The sequence below is a fragment of the Chiroxiphia lanceolata genome, chromosome 20 (assembly GCF_009829145.1).
Source record: "Chiroxiphia lanceolata isolate bChiLan1 chromosome 20, bChiLan1.pri, whole genome shotgun sequence".
Taxonomy (NCBI): Eukaryota; Metazoa; Chordata; class Aves; order Passeriformes; family Pipridae; genus Chiroxiphia; species Chiroxiphia lanceolata.
Window position 1 is genome coordinate 10791275 of NC_045656.1, and position 19171 is coordinate 10810445.

The window sequence follows — 19171 nt, forward strand, 5'->3', positions numbered from 1 at the left end:
CAAGGGAAAGCACCAAAATTAAGACAAGTTAAAACTTTTTCCATGAAAAATAAGAAGCAACAAATCCATCCCCACGGGTGCAGCCCAAGGACTCCAGGGCTGCTCTAATGGAGGCAGGAAATGAAGGCTCTTAAGTCATCACAGTTTGATTAAGACGGCTTAAAATTCGAGCTTTAATTGAAATGGAAAGAAACATTCCAAAAGGATATATTTTTTTATAGATCTGAGTTACCAAATTTAGTTTTCATTGGATGTTCCTGCAAACATGAACATTAAATCAGAAGTGCCAAAGAGGGGAGAACTCCAAGAAAGGATATAACCCTTCCATATCAGCGGGGATTGGACCAAAGGCTTGAGTGGGCAACTGTCCAAATGTGTGATGCACTGGCATGTTAACTCACAGGATGTCAGCACATCCTTGACTCACCTGAAACAACTTCTGAGGCCTGACTACACCAACATTTTTCTGGCAAGTATCTTCTCTACCAGCAATAAATCCCAGCTCAATTCATATCTAAAATGATACACATTAGAGGGCATGTCTTTAAGAGCATTAAGTCAGCTTAAATTACTTGAGCAAAATTTTAAATATATAATAGAAATCTAAAAAGGAGCAACAAAAAAAAAAAATTGAGAGAGAACACCACTGCAAGAGTAATGCCAAAGTTGTTACTTTTTTTTTTTTTTTAAACAGATCTGTACAGCAACATAGCAAAGGATGCAGCGATCACAATTCCAACCAGACAGCAACCTAAGGGGGGACACTAATCCTGATACAGCAGAGCTGAAACACTCTCAACATTTGGATGCTCCAAATTATTTGGCTACCCTAATGCACTCCAAACCAGTTCTACCTATATAGGACATTTTGGTGTGAAAAAGTTTCTGTAAAGTTCCCTTTGTTTCCAGTGTTTTTTTCTTGTACAAAATATTACAATGATTTTTTTTTTTATATATATTTACAGACTTGCACAGCTAGAAAAATATAAACTACAATTGGGCTTGGCAAGCACTTCTTTTCTTTAAATACGTGACGTTTCAGAGCAAAAAAAACTGTAGTGGTAACACATCCTGCACTCCAAGCCCCTGCAGGGAGAGCAGGTCAAGCCTAAAATCCATGATTGCAGTGGGACACGGGAAGTGCAGCGACCGCCACTCATCCACCTCCCGGCGCCAGGAAGACACAAGATGAATGCTGTTTGTGCGGGCTAGTGGCACCATGTAGAAAAATCCATAACTGAACATTAAATTCCTTAATCACAATCATTAATTACAGAGGCAGAGCCCATTTAAAAAAAAGGACAACCGATGTAACTTTTAAGAAAAAGCAGACACCGAGTTCGCGGGGCACAACCGAGCGGGAGCCCAACCGCGGGGATGACTCGGGGGGCTTTGCCTCGAGCCAGCACCAAGGTTGGAAGGGGTTTTTTTTTTCCATTCAACTTTTGAGCAGAGGCCAGGGAGGACTTTTTGCTTTAAAGCTACAGTATCTGTCGTTATGGCTTTGGACACCCCCTGTCAGGAGATGAGGTATCTGTTCTACTGAAATGGTAACAGTTGAGTAAAACATGTTTCAATGGACCACAAAACTCCACAGGCAGGGCAGGTGTAAACGGGTCTTCTCAGGGGAAGTTGCCAAACCAAATTGTAACAGTGCAAAACAAGATTTTTGTCTTTTGTTTTTCTCGGCAGAGAGAGTTGTCAAGGCATCTGGGACATCTTTAGTAGTCAAGCCACCGAGCAAACCCTCTTTCCACCAGAGTCCTGTTTATTGATACTACCTAAAGGGAGGGGAAAAAAAAAAACCAAAAAAGAGTAGATAAGTGAACAAACCACTGCAAGAAACATCAGCAAGTTCATAGTGATTAACTTGTTATCCCTGATTAGAGAGTTTTCAACAGTACTGAAAAAATAGCTATATTAGTAAACCCACCTCATCCCCCATCAGGTTCCACAGCTGGATCAGCGGCAGCCCCGTGACACTGTCATAATTTGTGACCTGGAAACAGAAAAACATAAGTGTGCAGCAATTCTGGTCCTAATTCACCTACATGGACACCCACAGCCACTGCCAGAAGCACCTCAGCACCCAGTCCTGAGCAGTGCTGCTGGGAGTTTTCAGCCCCAGGGTTTCCCAGGAGCCTTGCCCAGCAGCCAGGCTGATGGGGCCTGGATTTGGGTTTAATTACAACACAAAGAGTGTGCCAGGGGCAGAGAGGACACCGCCAGCAGTCCCACCAGCAATAAGACTTGCCCAGACACCTCCTGTACCTGTGCCACGAGGACGGCGCCTCTGGTCATCTCACTGACAGCGGCGTCGGCTTCCGAGGAGAAGTGATCCTCGTCTGTGGAGAGAGGAGAGCAGGAGAGGACAGATGAGACCTTCCACAGGCTTTAAAGGCCAGCAGAGACTGTTGAGCCAATCTCCTCTTGCCCCTAAAGACCCCGGGCCAGAGAACCCCCACCCCTGGCTGAAGCCGTCGGTGCTGCAGAGAAAGGATGAGAAGCTTCCTGCAGCCACCAGCTGGGACAGTGTGAACAGAAGTGGTTGATGAATTAGGAGGCTTTAAAGACAGCAAAGCACATTTCTGCAGTATCTTGGAGCTGCCATTAATGTTTTGAACCTCAATAAACTAAGCTCGGGTCCCTCAGACCCTGCACTGGGAACTCAGAAGTGTTTGTACCTCCTGGATCCTGCCAGCCACAGACCCCACAGGGAAACCTGGCCCGACCCCCACTCCTACAGCCACCCCTTCCCTCCAAGAAGGGCAGCTCTCACACACCAATACAGCACCCACCTCCAACATCAGTAGAAAAAAAAAAAAAAAGCAAATCAAAATGTTCCTAGGCAGTGGCTGACGTTCTCCCAGGGCTTGCAGGCTTGGCTTTTGAACACAGAACTATACAAATCAGTCATTTCAGGAGGAAAATGTCAGGTATTTGTCTGCAGATTAAAAACTAAGTTTGCATTTAGAGTGACTCTGTGACAGAAGAATTAGAGTAGTTACAGTTACTGCACCTACACCTGCCAGTCCTGCCAACTTCCTGCTTACGACAGTAATTCATTCTCCCCTCCAAGCAGGAAAAGCCTGGACATTTATCATCTTCCCCTGCACTCTGACAGGTTATGCCATGCTAGCACACTTAGAAGAATACCATACAATTTTTCCAATCCTTCCTCTGTCACATCCAATTGCAGTGGCAATAGGAGGGGGAAGGTTTTGACAAAATCATGGCTTGGACACAGCTGGCATCCATGGAAACCTGCAGGAGAAGTGCCAGTGGTACATCGAGAGCTCCATTACCTGAAAGTGGCACCACATTGTCTAGTAAAACTTCTGCTCCTTGGAAGGTAGTGTTAAAAGTCAGACCTTAAAGAAAAGAGGATCAATCAGTAAGAACATGGCTTTAAGTTACTTCTGCATTCTTTGAGGTGACATTGATTAATCAATTGCTCTGACAGGAATTCAGTTTTAAATTAACGACAGTCAAATAAAAAGAAAAAAAAAAATCAGACTGTTCTCCCAGCAATCTCAGAGCAGCAATAAATTGTTGATTAACATGCCAAGTTGGATCAGGCTCCAAGCAAAACCACGTCCACCATGGAGGCTGTGCTGCTTGTCTCCCACCTCTGGGGCACAATCAAGTATTTAATGGGCTTGTGTAAGAAAACTCTGATCCAACACAGCTCTCCCACCAACCGGGTGGGGCACTGAGAATTGGGAGCTTATTCCTAACTCATCACTCAACTACATTCTGGGACCTCCTGGGGACATCCTTTTACTCAGCTTCTATACTGAAGTGGCAGAAGCTGCCATTTTCTCTCCCTCCCTCTCAAAAAGCCTTACAGGAGCTTGCTGTGCTCCCAGTAACCCACACCCACTGCTGAGATAAACCTTTCCACCATTTCCCAGTTCAGCTGTGGAATAACCTATCAGAATTCAAATGATACGGATGCCTGTGATGAGGACTTGAGCCAGATGTGGCCTCAGGTCGTGGGAGAGGAGCTACAGACCTGATCTGCCTGAGTGTGTCGACCTTCACTTTGTCGTATCCTCCATAGTCCACGTATTTGAGCTCCACTTCATCAGTCTCTTCAAAGTAGTTGATGACTTGAGCCCGGAGCCATGCCCCATCCAGGCCTGGAGCTGCACAGATAATACCAACTGCAAAACCCCAGAGCACAGAGAAAAAAGGCTCAGGATAAGGAGATTTCCAGAAATCAGCACTTCAGGCATGAGCAGTGCTGCACAGTTATCCACAGAGAATCAACAGCATTTCTTGGGCTGCTCCCACCTTCCTCCAACACCACCCACCCCCCAGACCAGCCCTGCAGCTGGGACACAGGACTAGGGGATTTTATGTCAGGTCTCTTTTGCCACTACCAAGCTGCTCTGCCCAGGCACCCACTTCCCTTCCAGCCTGTGGACATTAAGAGCAAGGTCTGTCTCCACAAAGGAATAAATAACCCCCTTCTATGTGATGCTTCCTTCACTGCACGCCATGTGCAGACGTGGTGACAGACATGGACACTCCAAAGGTCTGGGAGTAGTTCCACACTTTGTCAGCAGAAATACCCAGGTGCCAGGTTGACTGGAAATAACCTGAGACAGGCTTGATCTCACTCTGAATTTCAACACGCAGCCAAGTGGCTCAGGAGGTACTCCAGGGACGAGCAGGGTAAGGGAGAGCAGAGCAACATCTGTATTCTGGCAACAGCTTAAAGATGAGATGACAAGTGCACTATCACATTCTCATCCACTGGGAAACTTCCCATGACTAATTCAGGGACAAAAGGCTTTGGCATGACCCTTGAAGTTTCTCAACTGAACAATTTGTGAGCATCCATTACTTGCCTTCTACCGGAGTGGGCAGGGTTGGAATTTCGGGTTGGGAATAGCAGGCAAACATCTGCTGGTCGAGGCTCCGCAGGACGTGGAAGGTGGGGTGCGTGTGCTGCTGCAGGAACATGTGCCCTGCATCGACCTGGTGTGCCACCACCACCTCCACAGTGACCCCATCGGGGAGGAACAGCTGCCAGGGGGAGGAAAGGAATTGTCAGGAGTGTTGATGGGAAGCCAGGCTGCAGTCAGAGCACAGCCAGCACGCCGGGACTCACCCAGGCAGAGACGAGGAGGAATGGAGCCGGACACCGGCATGGGCGGAGGGAGGGTGTAGATGTTGGTGAGACACAGCTCTTTAACTTCTTGCCAATCCGGCTCAGGGCTTTTCTACTTGATGCGAGGTCCCTGGAAGGCAAAAATCCCACAAAAAGTCTGTGCAAGGACATGCTGAGGACACCCCCAGCCCGTCATATGAAAAAACACATCTACCAGGAGCCTCTTGTGCTACATCAACAGTGTTGTAATTTTAACAGACTGGTGTGTAACCTGGTACCAGACCAGCACTTGCAACTCGGACTGCCAGGTCTCAGTTCCAACAGCTTTAGCCTCCAGGATAAATCCAATTCACTGGCAGATATTTTTCAGGCACAATTAATCTAACATCTTCCCAGTGCAGGTTGCATTTGCTGATGCCCATCCACAGCTCCTCCTGCAAGCCTGAAGGGATCCTGCAAGAGGGGTCAGTAAACTGCAGTAGCCAAAGATGCTAAATGCATTCCCAGCTCTAGGATTGAGGGTTCGTGTGCACAGCACAGCTGACCTGGCACATCCCTCCTGCTGCAACAGCACTGAGCAGAGAAGTTTTGTAAAGCACTAGACTCACAAAGCCACTAAACCCACTCAAATTCCTTACTCATTTAATCAAAGCCCCCAAGCTACACATTAGACCATGAAGAGACCCACACTGCACTCACCTTCGATGTGACAGACTTGGGAGTCACGGAAGTAAGGTAGTGTCGAGACGTAAATTTTGGCACCGGACATTTGCCTCAAGTAGCTCATAAATCTCCCTTGTTTGCCAATCAAACGGCCAACTAATTCCTTTGGGAAAGGGACAAGAAAGCAACAGTCAGGAAGAGAAATGTAGATCAAACATCACTGTTCTCCCTGGCGTGTCTCACCACATTCCCAATTCCTGTAGCCTAGGCAGGATAAATACAAGGCAGTGCTAGACCAGTGCAGAGTTCAGCTGGTCTGAATCCACGTAGATACAGACCAGTAAGCACAGCTCATCTGGACAGATCCCCTACTTTTAATACCTGTGTACCCTCACAGCCTCCTGAATGCTTCAGAGCATGGACTCATGGACTGGGTGGAAGATGATGGGAAATAAGGAGTCAACCACCACCATTCCCCTGGGGATAGCCCTGGAATGCTGCACCTTACAGTTGTGTACTGGCTCTTCACTCCCAAAGGGAGCTAAATGCTTCATCTCCTGCATTTGTTGCTGATCTCCCTGGGATGGCACCAAGCCAGTACCAGAGGGGGAGCACCAGGAGGTGGCTGGGCAGGGCAGGGCAGGATGCACAAGCAGGCCAGCAGCCAGTTACCTTTGGGACCTCGATCTCCCAGATAACGAAGTCGGGCTTGCTGGATCCTCCTTCCAGCTTGGCGTTCTGGCGAGCCACTGTCTTCCTCATGGCACAGCCACTGTCCACGAAATCCACGCTGTTGCATCCGAACCTACAAGGCAGCACACGTGTCAGCACTCAGACAGCCTGGTTGCCCACACTGACACTGACACTGCCACCCCACAGCAGGGCTGCACAGCGACCCCCAGTGCCAGGAGTGCCCACTACTAGGGGGCCCAAATTCGTCATATGCTTGAAGAAACAGGTGCAAGAGCTGAACTATTTTGTTCCTAAACCACCAGCCAATAGCAGGAACACTTCTAGTTGGGAAAGGGTCCAAACCAACAGCCTCCTCCTGGTCAGATCCCAGATACAGTCAAGTGTCACACGAGCTTGAAGCAGAAGCATGAAGATCCTCACCTGTTTGCAAGTATTCAGATCATCCAGTTAGAGACCAAAGAGAAAAATAAACCCAGCAGCTGCTTCACATTTGCCACATCTTAAAGGGTAACACAGCAGCAAGGCTAAGAAAGGCAAAGGGTGCAGTTGTTGGTCATTGACATCCTGGGCAGGGGGGAGGATTTCAGTCTCACAGCCTGGGTGTGAAGGTCAGCTGGATGACCTGTTATCCAACACTGTCACCTTATCAGTTTTACCTGCTCTATCCCCTCTCCCCACCCTTCAGTGTCTCAGTGCAGAGCTTTCAGCCACTGCCATCACCAGGCTCCACAACTCACTCTAGGACCTTCCTGTCACACCTGCATTCACAACGAGGCAGCACCATTCTCCTCCTGGAGTAACTCTCACTAGTGAAAATGTTCTGTGGGTTCAACCTTTAATTGTTGGCAAACTCAATCCCCACTCTTGAAACGAGCAGCATTCCAACTGCTTTGTAGCAATTACCAGAAACATCCCCTGTCATTAAGGGCTGTTGGCACCACAGGGTTCTACAAAGGATTTTAACATCCATCCCCAAGGTCACACAGGTTAACGTTTGCTCAGACAGCTTTGCAAGTGCTCTGCCAGGCACACACCATCCAGGATCTACAAGGCAAAAGCCACACAGACAGATGGGAGAACTCCATGAACATTGCCCCCTGTTGGGATTTCTTGGCATGCACCTACCCTTCTGAGCAAAAGGCTTCAGGGTAATTGCTCTGCAACCAGATGATTTTATCACAATTCATCAGAGCTCTGCCCTGGTTCATCCAGCAGCACCTCAGAACCTGCTTCACAGCTTCCTGTCAGCAGCAGCAGCCCATAAACACAGGTAAGCACCCAGGGCTTACCAGAGGCCACCCAAGCTGAAGTAGAACCATTTGTCTTGAGCAGGTCTCACAGCAGCAAGGTTGCTCCCAGCCTGGCCCACATCCACACACGCTCCATTTCACTGGGCTACCCCAGCACAGGCTCAGCCTCAGACAGTAAGTGTTGTGCTGAAAGGGGCCCAGCCTGCTCACCACCCTGCAGTGTCCTCCTGAACATCACCCAGCTAACACTGGACCTACAGATGTGGGAATCAGGAGGAGCAAACACCTGCCCATGAGGGCTCAGCATTCATCTACAGTCTAAGTTAAACATGAAGAGGATTTATCTGAAGGTGCTCCAAAGCAGAGGGGTTACAGCACATAAAATGCTTGTTCACGTGTGTTTTGTAGGATTTTCAAACCCCTTACCTTCTGAGTGATCTCCATCCATCCCTGCCGCACTGCTACACTCCTAGGCTCGAGTCTGGCCCATCCTCCTTCAGGATCCCATTGCGGTATGGCACCTGAGCTGTCTCCAGGCAGCCCTAGGCAGGAGGCTTTCCCTTGGCACCAAGCTCTGCTCAGCAGTGTGTCTTGGGCTGCAGAAGTGCTCAGTGAGTCTGACAGCTGGTCTGACGTGACAGACAGCACGTGTTCTGCAGCGGGTCCTCTACCTCGATCCCTGTTCGGAGTGCGTGTGCTGTACCCAGAGTCCTCCAGGCCAAAGGTGACTTTTTCAGTGGCCCTCTGTGGTTTTTCCACACGAGTCCGATCACCTCCCTGGGACTCCCTGCCCTCACAGCTCTTCACCCCACAGTCTCCTGTATCTCCCTGGCCAGGGCTGGGCGGCACAGCATGTGCAGGACCAGTGGAGCCTGTGGCACCCTGGCCTGCTCCTCTGCCCGTGGGGGTGTGGGCAGTGGGGTCCTGTCAGCTGCCGCTCCCTCCACGAGCCCCCGGCCCAGGCAGCACCACTCCCTGCCCCAGAGCAGCACCACTCCCTGCCCCCAGAGCAGCACCACTCCCTGCCCCCAGAGCAGCACCACTCCCTGCCCCCGAGCAGCACCACTCCCTGCCCCAAGCAGCACCACTCCTTGCCCCCAGAGCTGCCTCAGCCCGACCACGTGGCCTGGCACGTCCGAGGGGACATCTCGCCTGCAGAACCCGACAGCACTTCCTCAGTTGCTGCAAAAATTGACCTTGGAAATGAACTGTATTGCTACTGCTCAATTTTCTCAACTTCCTTGTCCAAACTCACTCCTCCAATCTTCTCTCTTTCCAACTCGTCTCCTTTTGGCTGTGTGTCCTCCCGACCCACTGGCACACTGACAACGGACTCGGGTATCTCCTCGTCCCTGGACTGCTTCAAACAGGCAGGTTCCAAATGCCCTGGTAACATCCTCACTACAGAATCGTCGTGACTTGAGACAACTTCAGCTTCCTTACTGACAAAGGCTTGTGGGGCATTGGCTTCTTTCTCCAATCCCAAGCAATGGGTTGTCACAGAGCCAGTATCCGACTGCACAATTTCTGGCATCTGCTTTTCCTCAGGGGGCTTAAACGCAGACTCATCTGACTGCTCTGCATTGCTGATCTCCACCTTGGCTCCCAAAGACTCTTGTGCCAGGGGTGCTGATGGCTGCTGATCCCGGTCTACACTGGAGCTTGACCCCTGTGCCTGGCTCAGCTCCGCGCTCTCCGGGACCCGAGGGAGGGGAGCACGAGCAGGGGCACCACTTCCCTCTTGGGATCCTATCCTTTCTAGTTTTTCACTGTCGTCCTCGTGGGTGCTGGGCTGAACTGTCGTTCCCGACAGGTCTGGAAGGTCCTGTGAGAGATCCGGCCTCTCTTGAGTTTGGCACAGAGGAGAGGGCGTCGTCGGGCCCGCGGGCAGCAGGGGGGTCAGCAGGGGGGTCGGGGGTCTGTTCTCCGGGCATTCCTCCGGCGACGAGTGAGGTCGCCTGCGAGGAGCACACGCTTCTGGTTTGGGGGCTGAACCACTCTCTGACACTTCTTCCTTCTTTTCCCTTCCAATGGCTATTGCTTGTTTGTCGCGATAGCTCGCGTACTTTTTCCTCCAGGAATATATCCACCAGCAGCCGAGAAGGGCCAGCACCCCGGGAATGGCGTACGGGACGAAATTGCGGAAGCGCAAAGCCATCTTACAGAGCTTCAGCAACTACACCTAGAAGGAGAAAGAAAGCATGTTAAAATAGTCACAGAGAAGGTAACAGGAAGGCTGAAGTCTCCTAAGTGCCTTGAGGTGTTGCCATTAGCATGAACAGGCTCGTTTTCCAGCCACTCTCAAAATTCCTGTCTCTGCTCTGGCAGCAGGTCACAGAACAAGATCCTGACCCAAGACGAGGGATATCTGGCCATTTCTCACCATTACACTCCATGATTTCACCTCACCTCACCTTTGCACTTAATTTCCCCTTGTTTCTCCTGCCTCTCCCCTGCAGGTCAGTCCTGCCCCCAGCACAGCAGGTTTCTCCAGCACTGGGCTGGGCTCACAGCCCAGCTGCACCACAGCATTCCATGACACAGGCCTGACACATGGCAGCTCTCCCCTTGAAAGGCAGCATCCCATTCCCCAGAGTTCCAGAGTCTGACAAAACACACTTCTCTAAAACCTTAGGAACCCAGCTCCAAAGTCTGTTCTCAAAATTCACTGCCCTGACTCCCCACAGCCAACAGCTGTCCCCTTTCCTCTAGAAAGTCTGCAACTCCTTTTCCACCTGGACACCATGGAGACTCCTGACCCAGTCCTGCTCCTCCACTTCCAAGCCTCACCTGGGTCACATGAGACAGGGCTACCAGACCGTTCATTTTCCTTAAGGAAAGTCTGCAGTTGGAATGCAAAGCTTAACAGTTACCACATCCCAAACAGCCTTGTTGCAAAGTATTTAGAGTTTATATTTTCACTGCACAGGAATTAAAGCAAAACACCATGTTCGAGGATGCTTATATAGGCAGACTTGAAGCCAAATAGCCCTCGAGACTCCTGTCAATGAGCAACAAAAATAAAGATTGTTTTCAGGAGATAGTGAAGTCCTAGAAATGGGAACCACGCACTGGAAAAGAGCATTATCTGGTTCCTCTTTAGAAGCATGATACTTCTATGAAAAGAGAGGACAATCAAGGCAGTTGGCCCAATGCTTAGTCTGTCTCCACTGTAAAAACCCCTTCTGTTATCAGAGCAAGTGTCCCAGCCCAGCTCCCAGCGCTCCTTCGGCCCCGATCTTCACCAGGAGCTGATTACATTCCAGTTGAGGAACAAAACCTCCCTCGGGCTCAAACTGAGTGTCAGAGCTCAGATAATTTAATATTCCCTCTGGATTTCCCACCTCCATCCCACAGGAGCACCCACACAGCTTCATCCACGCTACCTCAGACCCTGCCTTGCCTCCACTCTGCTTCCTGCAGAGCCCGGACACTGAGGCACATGAATGAGGGACTAGAAACTTGCTTGTTCAATCCCAAATTAAAGGTCTGCTGCAGATATGATTTAAGGAGTTCAGTAATATCCCAGTACATCACAGATGAGGCATTTATGTTGTTCTACACAGGAAACTTGAGCGTGTTCATCAGACACTGGTGTGTGATTAAATAAACTGGATAACTAAGAAGTAACTAAATCCCAGTTGTTCCCAGTCAGCTGCGTGCAGCCAGGGAGCAGCACTCACTGCTCAGGGCAAGCCTTCTGTTAATGGTAACATCTGGGATTTGTAATTAAAAACCTAGTAAACCTATGTATTAGTGTGGATGTTTGGTTTTTGGAAGTGGAAAGGGTGAAGCCTGTACATCCCCGAGACAAAAGGTCCCCGTTCACGCTGCCCAGCACAATGGCACATTGTGAGCCCCCACAAGGGCTCATCTGCTGCATGCTGAAGTTGTTGTAATTAATGCAGAACTACCCTACAAGCTGTCTCACAGGCACACCACAAACCCAAATTAAAGTAGCTCACATAAGTCCATTCCCAGCAAGCATTCCCGATTAAACAGACAGCCCTATTATTATCTGGTTCCCTACTAAGTTGCACCAACTGTTCAAACAATAGTCCCACACAGCTCTGTAGCACAGGGAGACAGACACAGGATGCCCCACAGAGGGACAGGTCTGTCCCAAAGTCTGGCAGACAAAACAGTTCTAAGAGTCATTTTGAACATTATCATTTAGGATAAAGATCTTCACTCCTCTGTGATATCTGGATGAGTGGGGACTGCTGCATTAGCTGACGGCTCCTCGCGACGCTCATTTAATTCCACGTTTTTAATTTACTATTTTAGCCAGAGCTGTATCACTACCAGTGATGGTGTTAAATGAGAATTCCACATCCTCCCATCAGCTAGAGCAGGATGAAAGGCAGTGCCCTGTGTGAGGTGCCAGCAGACATCCTGGAGTGCTGGGTTGGCTGGGGAACAGCTGACACCAACAAACATCTCCTTGCACAGACGTGCCAGAAGACTCCAGTAGCTGGCTCTTGCCATGCTGGTCACGATGCCTGAGGATGGCTGACTGAACCTGCCCAGCCCTCCAGCCAGGACACGGCTTCTCCTTCGCCTGCTCCCCAGGAGAGCTCCCAGAGCCCCACAGTCACTTCCCAACTCATTCAGGAGCGACCAAGCCATCTCTCTGCTGCCAATCTGACAGCCAGTTCAGGGCTGCAGGGGCAACGAGATCACTGGAACACATGGGTGGAAGAAAGGCTGGGATTTTCCTGCCAGCAGCAGAACAGAAAATGGCAACTTGTCAAATCACATGCCCTCAAGCACTGCCAAGTGGGAGGGAGCCTGGCCCAGCAGGCCCTGCACTCTGGGCAGGAGGAGCCAGCTGGGAAGCACAGCAGCTCCAGAGGCTTTGGACAGGAGATGAGCAGCTTTGTAGGAAGCAGAATCAACAGGAAGCATTGAATCCCCAGTACTATTCCCAACAAGCACGGTCCCATCAGTCCTGCACCAAAAATAGTGGAGCTCACACACTGTATGCACTCACCCCACCACCAGCCACTTCCCTCTGGCACGCCAGGAATCCAGCCTAAATGTCACACCTTGGATCATGGCACGGCTGGAGAGCTGCAGCCAGCACATGAGACTTCAACCTGCTAAATAATCCCCACAGAGGGTCAGGATGGGATTAAGACACCAAGGAGAGAGTAGGGGTCAGTCAGCTCTCCAAATCTGTGTCCTGACTTGATTTATGGAAAACTCCTGGTAAAGAGCAGGGAGATGAGGATGAGAAAGAATGCACACATTACCTACCTTAGAAAAAAAGCCAAGGACAGTCAACGTACTCTACTTGTTCACATTAGAGCAGTTCTAAGCCACCTTGTTTCCTGGCCAGGACACAGAGCCCTTCAGCACACGCAGCCTTATAAGGTTAGAAATGTTCGCAGCACGAGGTTCCCAGGGAAGTCAGATAATTCATTCTCAGGGTCCGAGAGGAGTTCAGCGAGCACTCGCTCCAGAATTTCAGGGCTTTCCACGCCCAAGGAGGTCTGTTCTGAGGGCGAGCAGCTTCGAGTCTCTACCAAGAGAGAGGCCAGGATGACTCCCAAGTGACTGAGCCCCCATTCTCTGCAGAGACCCCTCAGCGCTGCCGGTCCCGGCTCCTCCGCTTCCCTCTGCCCCAGCACTTGAGAGGCTATGCTTCCAAACCCTGAAAGCAGTGGAAATCAAGACTGGAATTAAAGCCCGTCCTGAAGGATCACAGAGCAAAGGAGCAGGCAGCTAAATTGGAAATGCAGCTTCAACAGCAAGGCCAGGACACCTCCCAGCAAACCCTATAGTTAGCGATGCAGCGCTTGGGAAATAAATACTATCTGGGTGAAAGAGAACTGGACAGGCTGGCACGGTTCAAACTAAATGGGACCACGTGGGCTTTTAAAATTTTCCATGCTAAAAATAACCGATAGCACATGCTCTGCCTTATAGGAGGCATAAGAACAGGAGTTGACAAAAACCTAAAGAACCGGAGGCCCTACTGTTAAGATTAAAATAAGAAAAGCTCCTGCACAGAAGCAGACGTAAAGCCTTACATAACCTCCCCCTGGCATGAGGCATGTTTTCATCGAAAGTTGAACTGCATGTGGCACTGCCTTATCTAACTGCAGCTTCCCCAGGTTTCATACAAGACGAGGGAGGCAGAACTTGCACAATGGAGGGACCTTCTGCCAGGTCCTGCTGGAGAGCACAGGGGCTTTCTCCATGCAGGGCAGCACCCCCAGGGCTGACCTTACAGGAGGGAGCTGTGAAGCCACAGCAGTCTGCCAGCCCTTGCATCACACACTGCAGATCAGGGTGTCCCCTGGCCACCAGACTTTACAGCCTTTCCACCTCTCTCCTGCCCAGCCTGGTGTACCACCATCAAACCAAACATCACCCAGAGCCAGGAGCTCACACGACATGACTCAGGAACTACAAACACCCAGAGACAGGCAGGAGCCAGACCTCCAAGATCTCAAACTGTGGGACACCTATTTTAAAAAGAAGCCAACAGGGAAGTCTCTGTATACTTAACTAATTAAAGGTAAGAGTTCTGCAGCAATTTCTGCTTTGAACACCAGCACTGAAAGACTAGAACAGCAAGAGATACCCCTTAAGCAACACCACCTTTTCACAGGTCAGTGAACATGGGCTAAGAGCTCAAGAAACAGGCTGCTCTGCAAATGAAAAGCCACTAATGAAGCCACTCCACAACCTTAAAACACTTAAGAACCAGCAGTCTCCTATTTGCAAAAGCATAAATTGTGACTTAAGTAAAAGGCTGAAAAAGTTGGTTGATGTAGAGCTAAACTACTGCTCTGGAGCAAGAAACACCACCACCACCAGGCTGCCTTTTATCTCCAACATAAAAACTGCCTTCAGTGTAGTCAGCCCCAGTGATGTTCCTGCAAGAGCTCACTGCCCCCTCACAGCTGGAGTTGCCACGTTCATTGATGGTTCTGTGTGTTTTCCTAACTCAGGAGCCAAACCCTGGTCCCACACAGCTCCAGCAGCATTAAGGCCAACACAGGACTCAGAACAGTTCCTATTTATTTACACACTCAAGGTAGAAGTTTACAATAAAAGCATCAGTGTAGGCCAACCTGTGGAGCTTTTTTAATAGATCTTTTGGAAATCACCAAGAAGTTCACGGAGACACAGACTCTGACCCCCAGCAGCCCTCACCACACTCTGCCTCACAGAGTCAGCCAAGGCCCTGAGTGCTCCTCCTGCTCTGCAATAATGAACAGTTTGTAATTAACATTAACCCTATCAGGTTATCAAGCTCTTTACTGCACTTTCTATCTTATTACCTCCCTGCTCCAGTTGTTTCATTATTTATGGTTTCCTCACCCAAGGTAGTGTCTCCCTGTGAATCCTCTACTGCAGAGGGAGGCACGAGAGCTTTTTCCCCATTTTCCCAGGAGGGCCTCTCAGGTACTTCAGCAAACTTCAGAAATGGTTTCTGTACCACTTCACCACTACCCCCACAGTCAAGGCAAAGCAGCTGTTATTACCTTTATAACCTACCAACACATTACAAAAATCTGGGCTCAGGAAAAATTTCATCATCTTTCCTTCTTTCTGCATCGTCACACAGGTTGGAGAACATAACAAATTATTTTCCAGAATTTCAGAAAAAATACATTCAATACTTTTTGTGTTTGCTTCTACACCAAAGAAGCCAATGTAGCCCTTGCTCTGGGCAACATAAGTGCAGTGGCCACTCCAGGTACAGCTTATAAATCAAAACTTCAAAGCAACCGTCCAAGTCAAACACCTGGCATCTCTATCAACTTCCACAAAACAGAGACTAAACTAACCAAAGGCTTCCAATTTTCTCTGCACACAAGACAAAAAACAGACCTGCATTTTCAAGGAGACGGGACGGTGAGGTTTACATCACAACACTGATAGTGCTGCAGGACACAGCGAGCAGAGAGCAGCACCAAGACCAAACAGGTCCCCAGGTACGTGGGGGCAGCAGTGCCCTGCTCCCAGCAAGGAGACCTTGGCAAACAGCTTCCCAAAACAAAGCTGGACCGGACTCAGACAGAAAAGCAAAACACAGTGGAGTTTGCTTGGAAGTTGTAGAAGTTTGTATCCTTCGCAGAGAGGAAGGACAGCAAACATCAGTGAGGGAGGTGCCCTGTGTTTGTCTGTGCTGGGCAGGAACTGCAAAGGGTTCACTGGGAGGCACTCAGACTGAACAGCAGGGAGATCACTTGTGTGCATGAACAAGTGCTACAAGGAGTGACTCCAGACCTAATCACAGAGACACGTTCATTCTGATCCCAGCAGTGTCCCCAGGCCCCAGCCCAGATCACATCAGGGGCAGCTCTCACACACAACAGCCTCCCCTGCACTGCAAGCTGCCCCCTCTCCTCAGCTTCGGCAGCCCTTTTTAAAAAGCAAAGCCAAGACACAGATCAAACGACCTTCCTACAGTCACATAGAGCTGGAGGAAACACAAGGAATGGAAAAAAGGGATTCCAGCTGGAGAGAGGGGAGCCCACCTTCTCCAGCAGGCAGCAAGCACTCCATTCATCTTGAAATACTTTAGGGAAGGGATGTGCTAATTTCTTTCCTGCACCCACGAACACCAAAGAATTCTTCCTACCCCTGCATTTCCACAAGAAAACTAAATACAAGTCCAAGTTCGTAACAAAAAGAAGCTCCTCTTTAAGGAAGGGGAAACCACAGGATCACAGCCCTGAGATTTAGGAGGATACACACTGCAGTCCTTGTTCCAGACACTTCCAGTTCCCAATTGCCAGGGTTACCCCCATGCAAAGCTAAGGCCCCCAATACCAGAGGCTCATGCAAATCACAAGCTAACTGCTGCTATTTATACCCAGAGTCAAAAATCAGCCCCAGCACATGGCAGGTTTCTCATCTGCAGTGCCAGGTGGCAGCAGAGGTCAAAAGCAAGCAGGTCTGCAGCAGGGATTCGTTTGCTCAAGAATGATTTTAAGTGATCTTCTATGAAATATTCAGCTCTGCTAACAGTAAAGTACAGGGCCCATAAATTCAGAGTCACCTTCCAGCTGACAAAGTGCAGGGACAGCAAAGCTGAACAGAATCCACGTAGGGGACAACAAAAAACCCACAGTAAAACAGCTGAAGACAGAACGCTTGAAAAAGCAGTGAGGGACATGCAAATATGTCCCCTTCTAGCAATCCCCACAAGAAACAAATGCAAAAGCTTTAATTTCCAGGAAATATTAAACACCTGCTGAATAAAATAGCTTTTTCGGAGTATCTGAGCATGGTTGCCTGAAGTTAATCATCACTTCATGAAGTCTAACCAGCTATTTGCATTAAGAGCTCCACAGAAGCACTGCAGTTAGAAATCAGGATTTTAAAAAGGCTAATCATTAGATCTGAAACATGAAACAATTATAAGTAATTAATGCTGTACTTAATGTTTTTTATTAGTTCTAGATGTTGCTAAGGGCAACTGGGATATCAGCCTTGATCCTATTACAGTCTCCTTGGACACTAGAAATACCTTAAATCATTTTTTCACATCAGTTAAGTGCACATGAACGGTGAGAAGCACGGATAAGTGGGGTATGTTGCTTTTAAAGCATTATGCTCTTCAGATAACTGCTACTGCAGAAGTGCACTTGCTCTGCAATCCCCCCACAGCCAGCCTGTGATGTTTTCAAAATGAACACAAGAGTCTCAACATCATAAATTAACTGTTGCTGGCTCGGAGAGCTTTGGCTGCAATCCTCCAGCAAATTCCTGTCACAGTTAACTCCCCAGGGAATCTGCAGGAGCTGGGGACTGATACACCATGGTGGGTCTGAGCTGCAGGTACCCTCAGCTCCCACCCTGGGCAGCGAGGGCAATTCCTGTTGTCTCACTTCAGGCACTGTGAAATGTCTAGGTTAAAGCCAAGGCTTTCTAGGCAGCTGATGATTTTCAGTGTTAGCATCTCAGAGCATGTCTAGAGATCTCTAAAAAGGAATATGGTTCTTAGACAGGTTTCTAAACCCAGTGTGAATAAGGAGAGCACTCCTGAGTAAGAAACAGCTACTAACACACATAAGAACTGGGTTCCTGCTGTGCCATCCACACAGACCCTCCACCCTAATATCACTTTTCATGTCTGAGAGCAAACAGCCTGTTGTAGAAGACACTGGTGAGAGACTGACCTTTATAAACCTCACGAGAGCTCTTAAAAGTCCTTCAAGAGCTCAGTAAAACACTGAAGCAGAAGCTGGGGGCCTGTCAGGTGAGAGGGACCAGGACAGTGAATGTTGCAGTAAGAAGGTAGATTCCATCACACCTCAAGCACAGCTCAAGCTCTACACAATTCTCACCCCTTTTAACTTCCCTCCAGCACACTGTGCAGCACGTGCAGGCAAACCAGTGAATGAGAATGAGATGCACAGACTGGAGCCGTGCTGCCCCTTTCCAGAATCACAGCTCCAGGGGCACTACTGGAGGACAGGCAGGGTAGCTCAGTAGATGCCTGGACAGTCCTTCACCCTTTACACAAGCAGCTCATTAAAGACTGAGGAGGCTGTGACCTGAACTGGGTCACACAGTGACCCTGGCCGAGGAGGGAGCTCGGCCCAGCTGCTCCCTCAGCTCTGGTCCAAGTGCTCCCAGGGAAGGGCCGTGGCCCCTCGGGAGCTGTGCTGCTCTCCCACACCCCTGCTCCCCCAGGGCTGTGCTGGTAGATCATTCACAGCCACAACCCCAACGGGAGGAAAGCAGAGTTACACCAGTGCAACACCTTCCCAGCAACCACCTTCCCCCACCTGAGCCAAAGTCCACGGGCCGATAACGCTCGGCAGGTGCAGCACAGAAAGGCCCCATCTCTGCCATTCCACAGCCCCCGACTTATTTCCTACACAGACTGTGGGCAGATGCAGCTTTTGGTGCCGTTTCCTGCTGTTCTGGATCAATCCCATGAAGAGGATACCTCTGTTCTGTGATTGCTGCTTTATGGATTACTATGATAAAGAATGTGGCCAAGCACAGAGCACACTGCCCAGTTCTGGAACAGGAGTAACTTAGATTTCACCTGCTTCCAGGAAAAAGGAAAAATAAAAGAACAAAACAAGTCAAACAACAAGGATTCTCCCAGGAAAGCAAGGCTCTCCAAACATCACTTCCTCAGTAGCAACACAATTTAATTCCTTTGCTCCTGACTGTGTTCCACGCTGGCTTACAAACAAAAGGAGTCACTGCAATGCATTAGAAGTTTGCTAATAACAGTTTTTATGGCCATTACCATAACACAGGCGAGGCTCGCCGGACCAGACACGCGGCAAACACAGGGCGCTTCAACACGCACCGCCCGAGCCAGCTCCGGCCTTGCAGGGCAGCCACGGAGGGGCCGGGCCGGGGGAGCCGCGGGGGTGAAACGCATAAACCACGGACCGGCTCGGCAGTACCGCTCGCCCCCCGCGCCCCGCCCCGCACAGCCCCGGGACCCGCCGGGCCC

At 49.6% G+C, this 19171-nt stretch overlaps 1 protein-coding gene across 1 annotated transcript; it reads right to left on the minus strand.

Moving 5' to 3' along the window:
• Positions 1 to 624: 624 nt before the first annotated feature.
• On the minus strand, positions 625 to 13521 carry AKAP1 (A-kinase anchoring protein 1). The gene is given in 20 exon segments (XM_032707770.1): positions 625 to 1781; positions 1934 to 1999; positions 2272 to 2345; positions 3306 to 3361; positions 3363 to 3371; positions 4016 to 4166; positions 4857 to 5034; positions 5120 to 5149; positions 5151 to 5203; positions 5206 to 5226; positions 5229 to 5249; positions 5819 to 5945; positions 6455 to 6587; positions 8145 to 8194; positions 8196 to 8281; positions 8284 to 8310; positions 8313 to 8618; positions 8742 to 8845; positions 8847 to 9907; positions 12985 to 13521. Coding segments are annotated over 19 exon segments (2589 nt in total). The 5' UTR covers positions 9884 to 9907; positions 12985 to 13521; the 3' UTR covers positions 625 to 1721.
• Positions 13522 to 19171: the final 5650 nt, after the last annotated feature.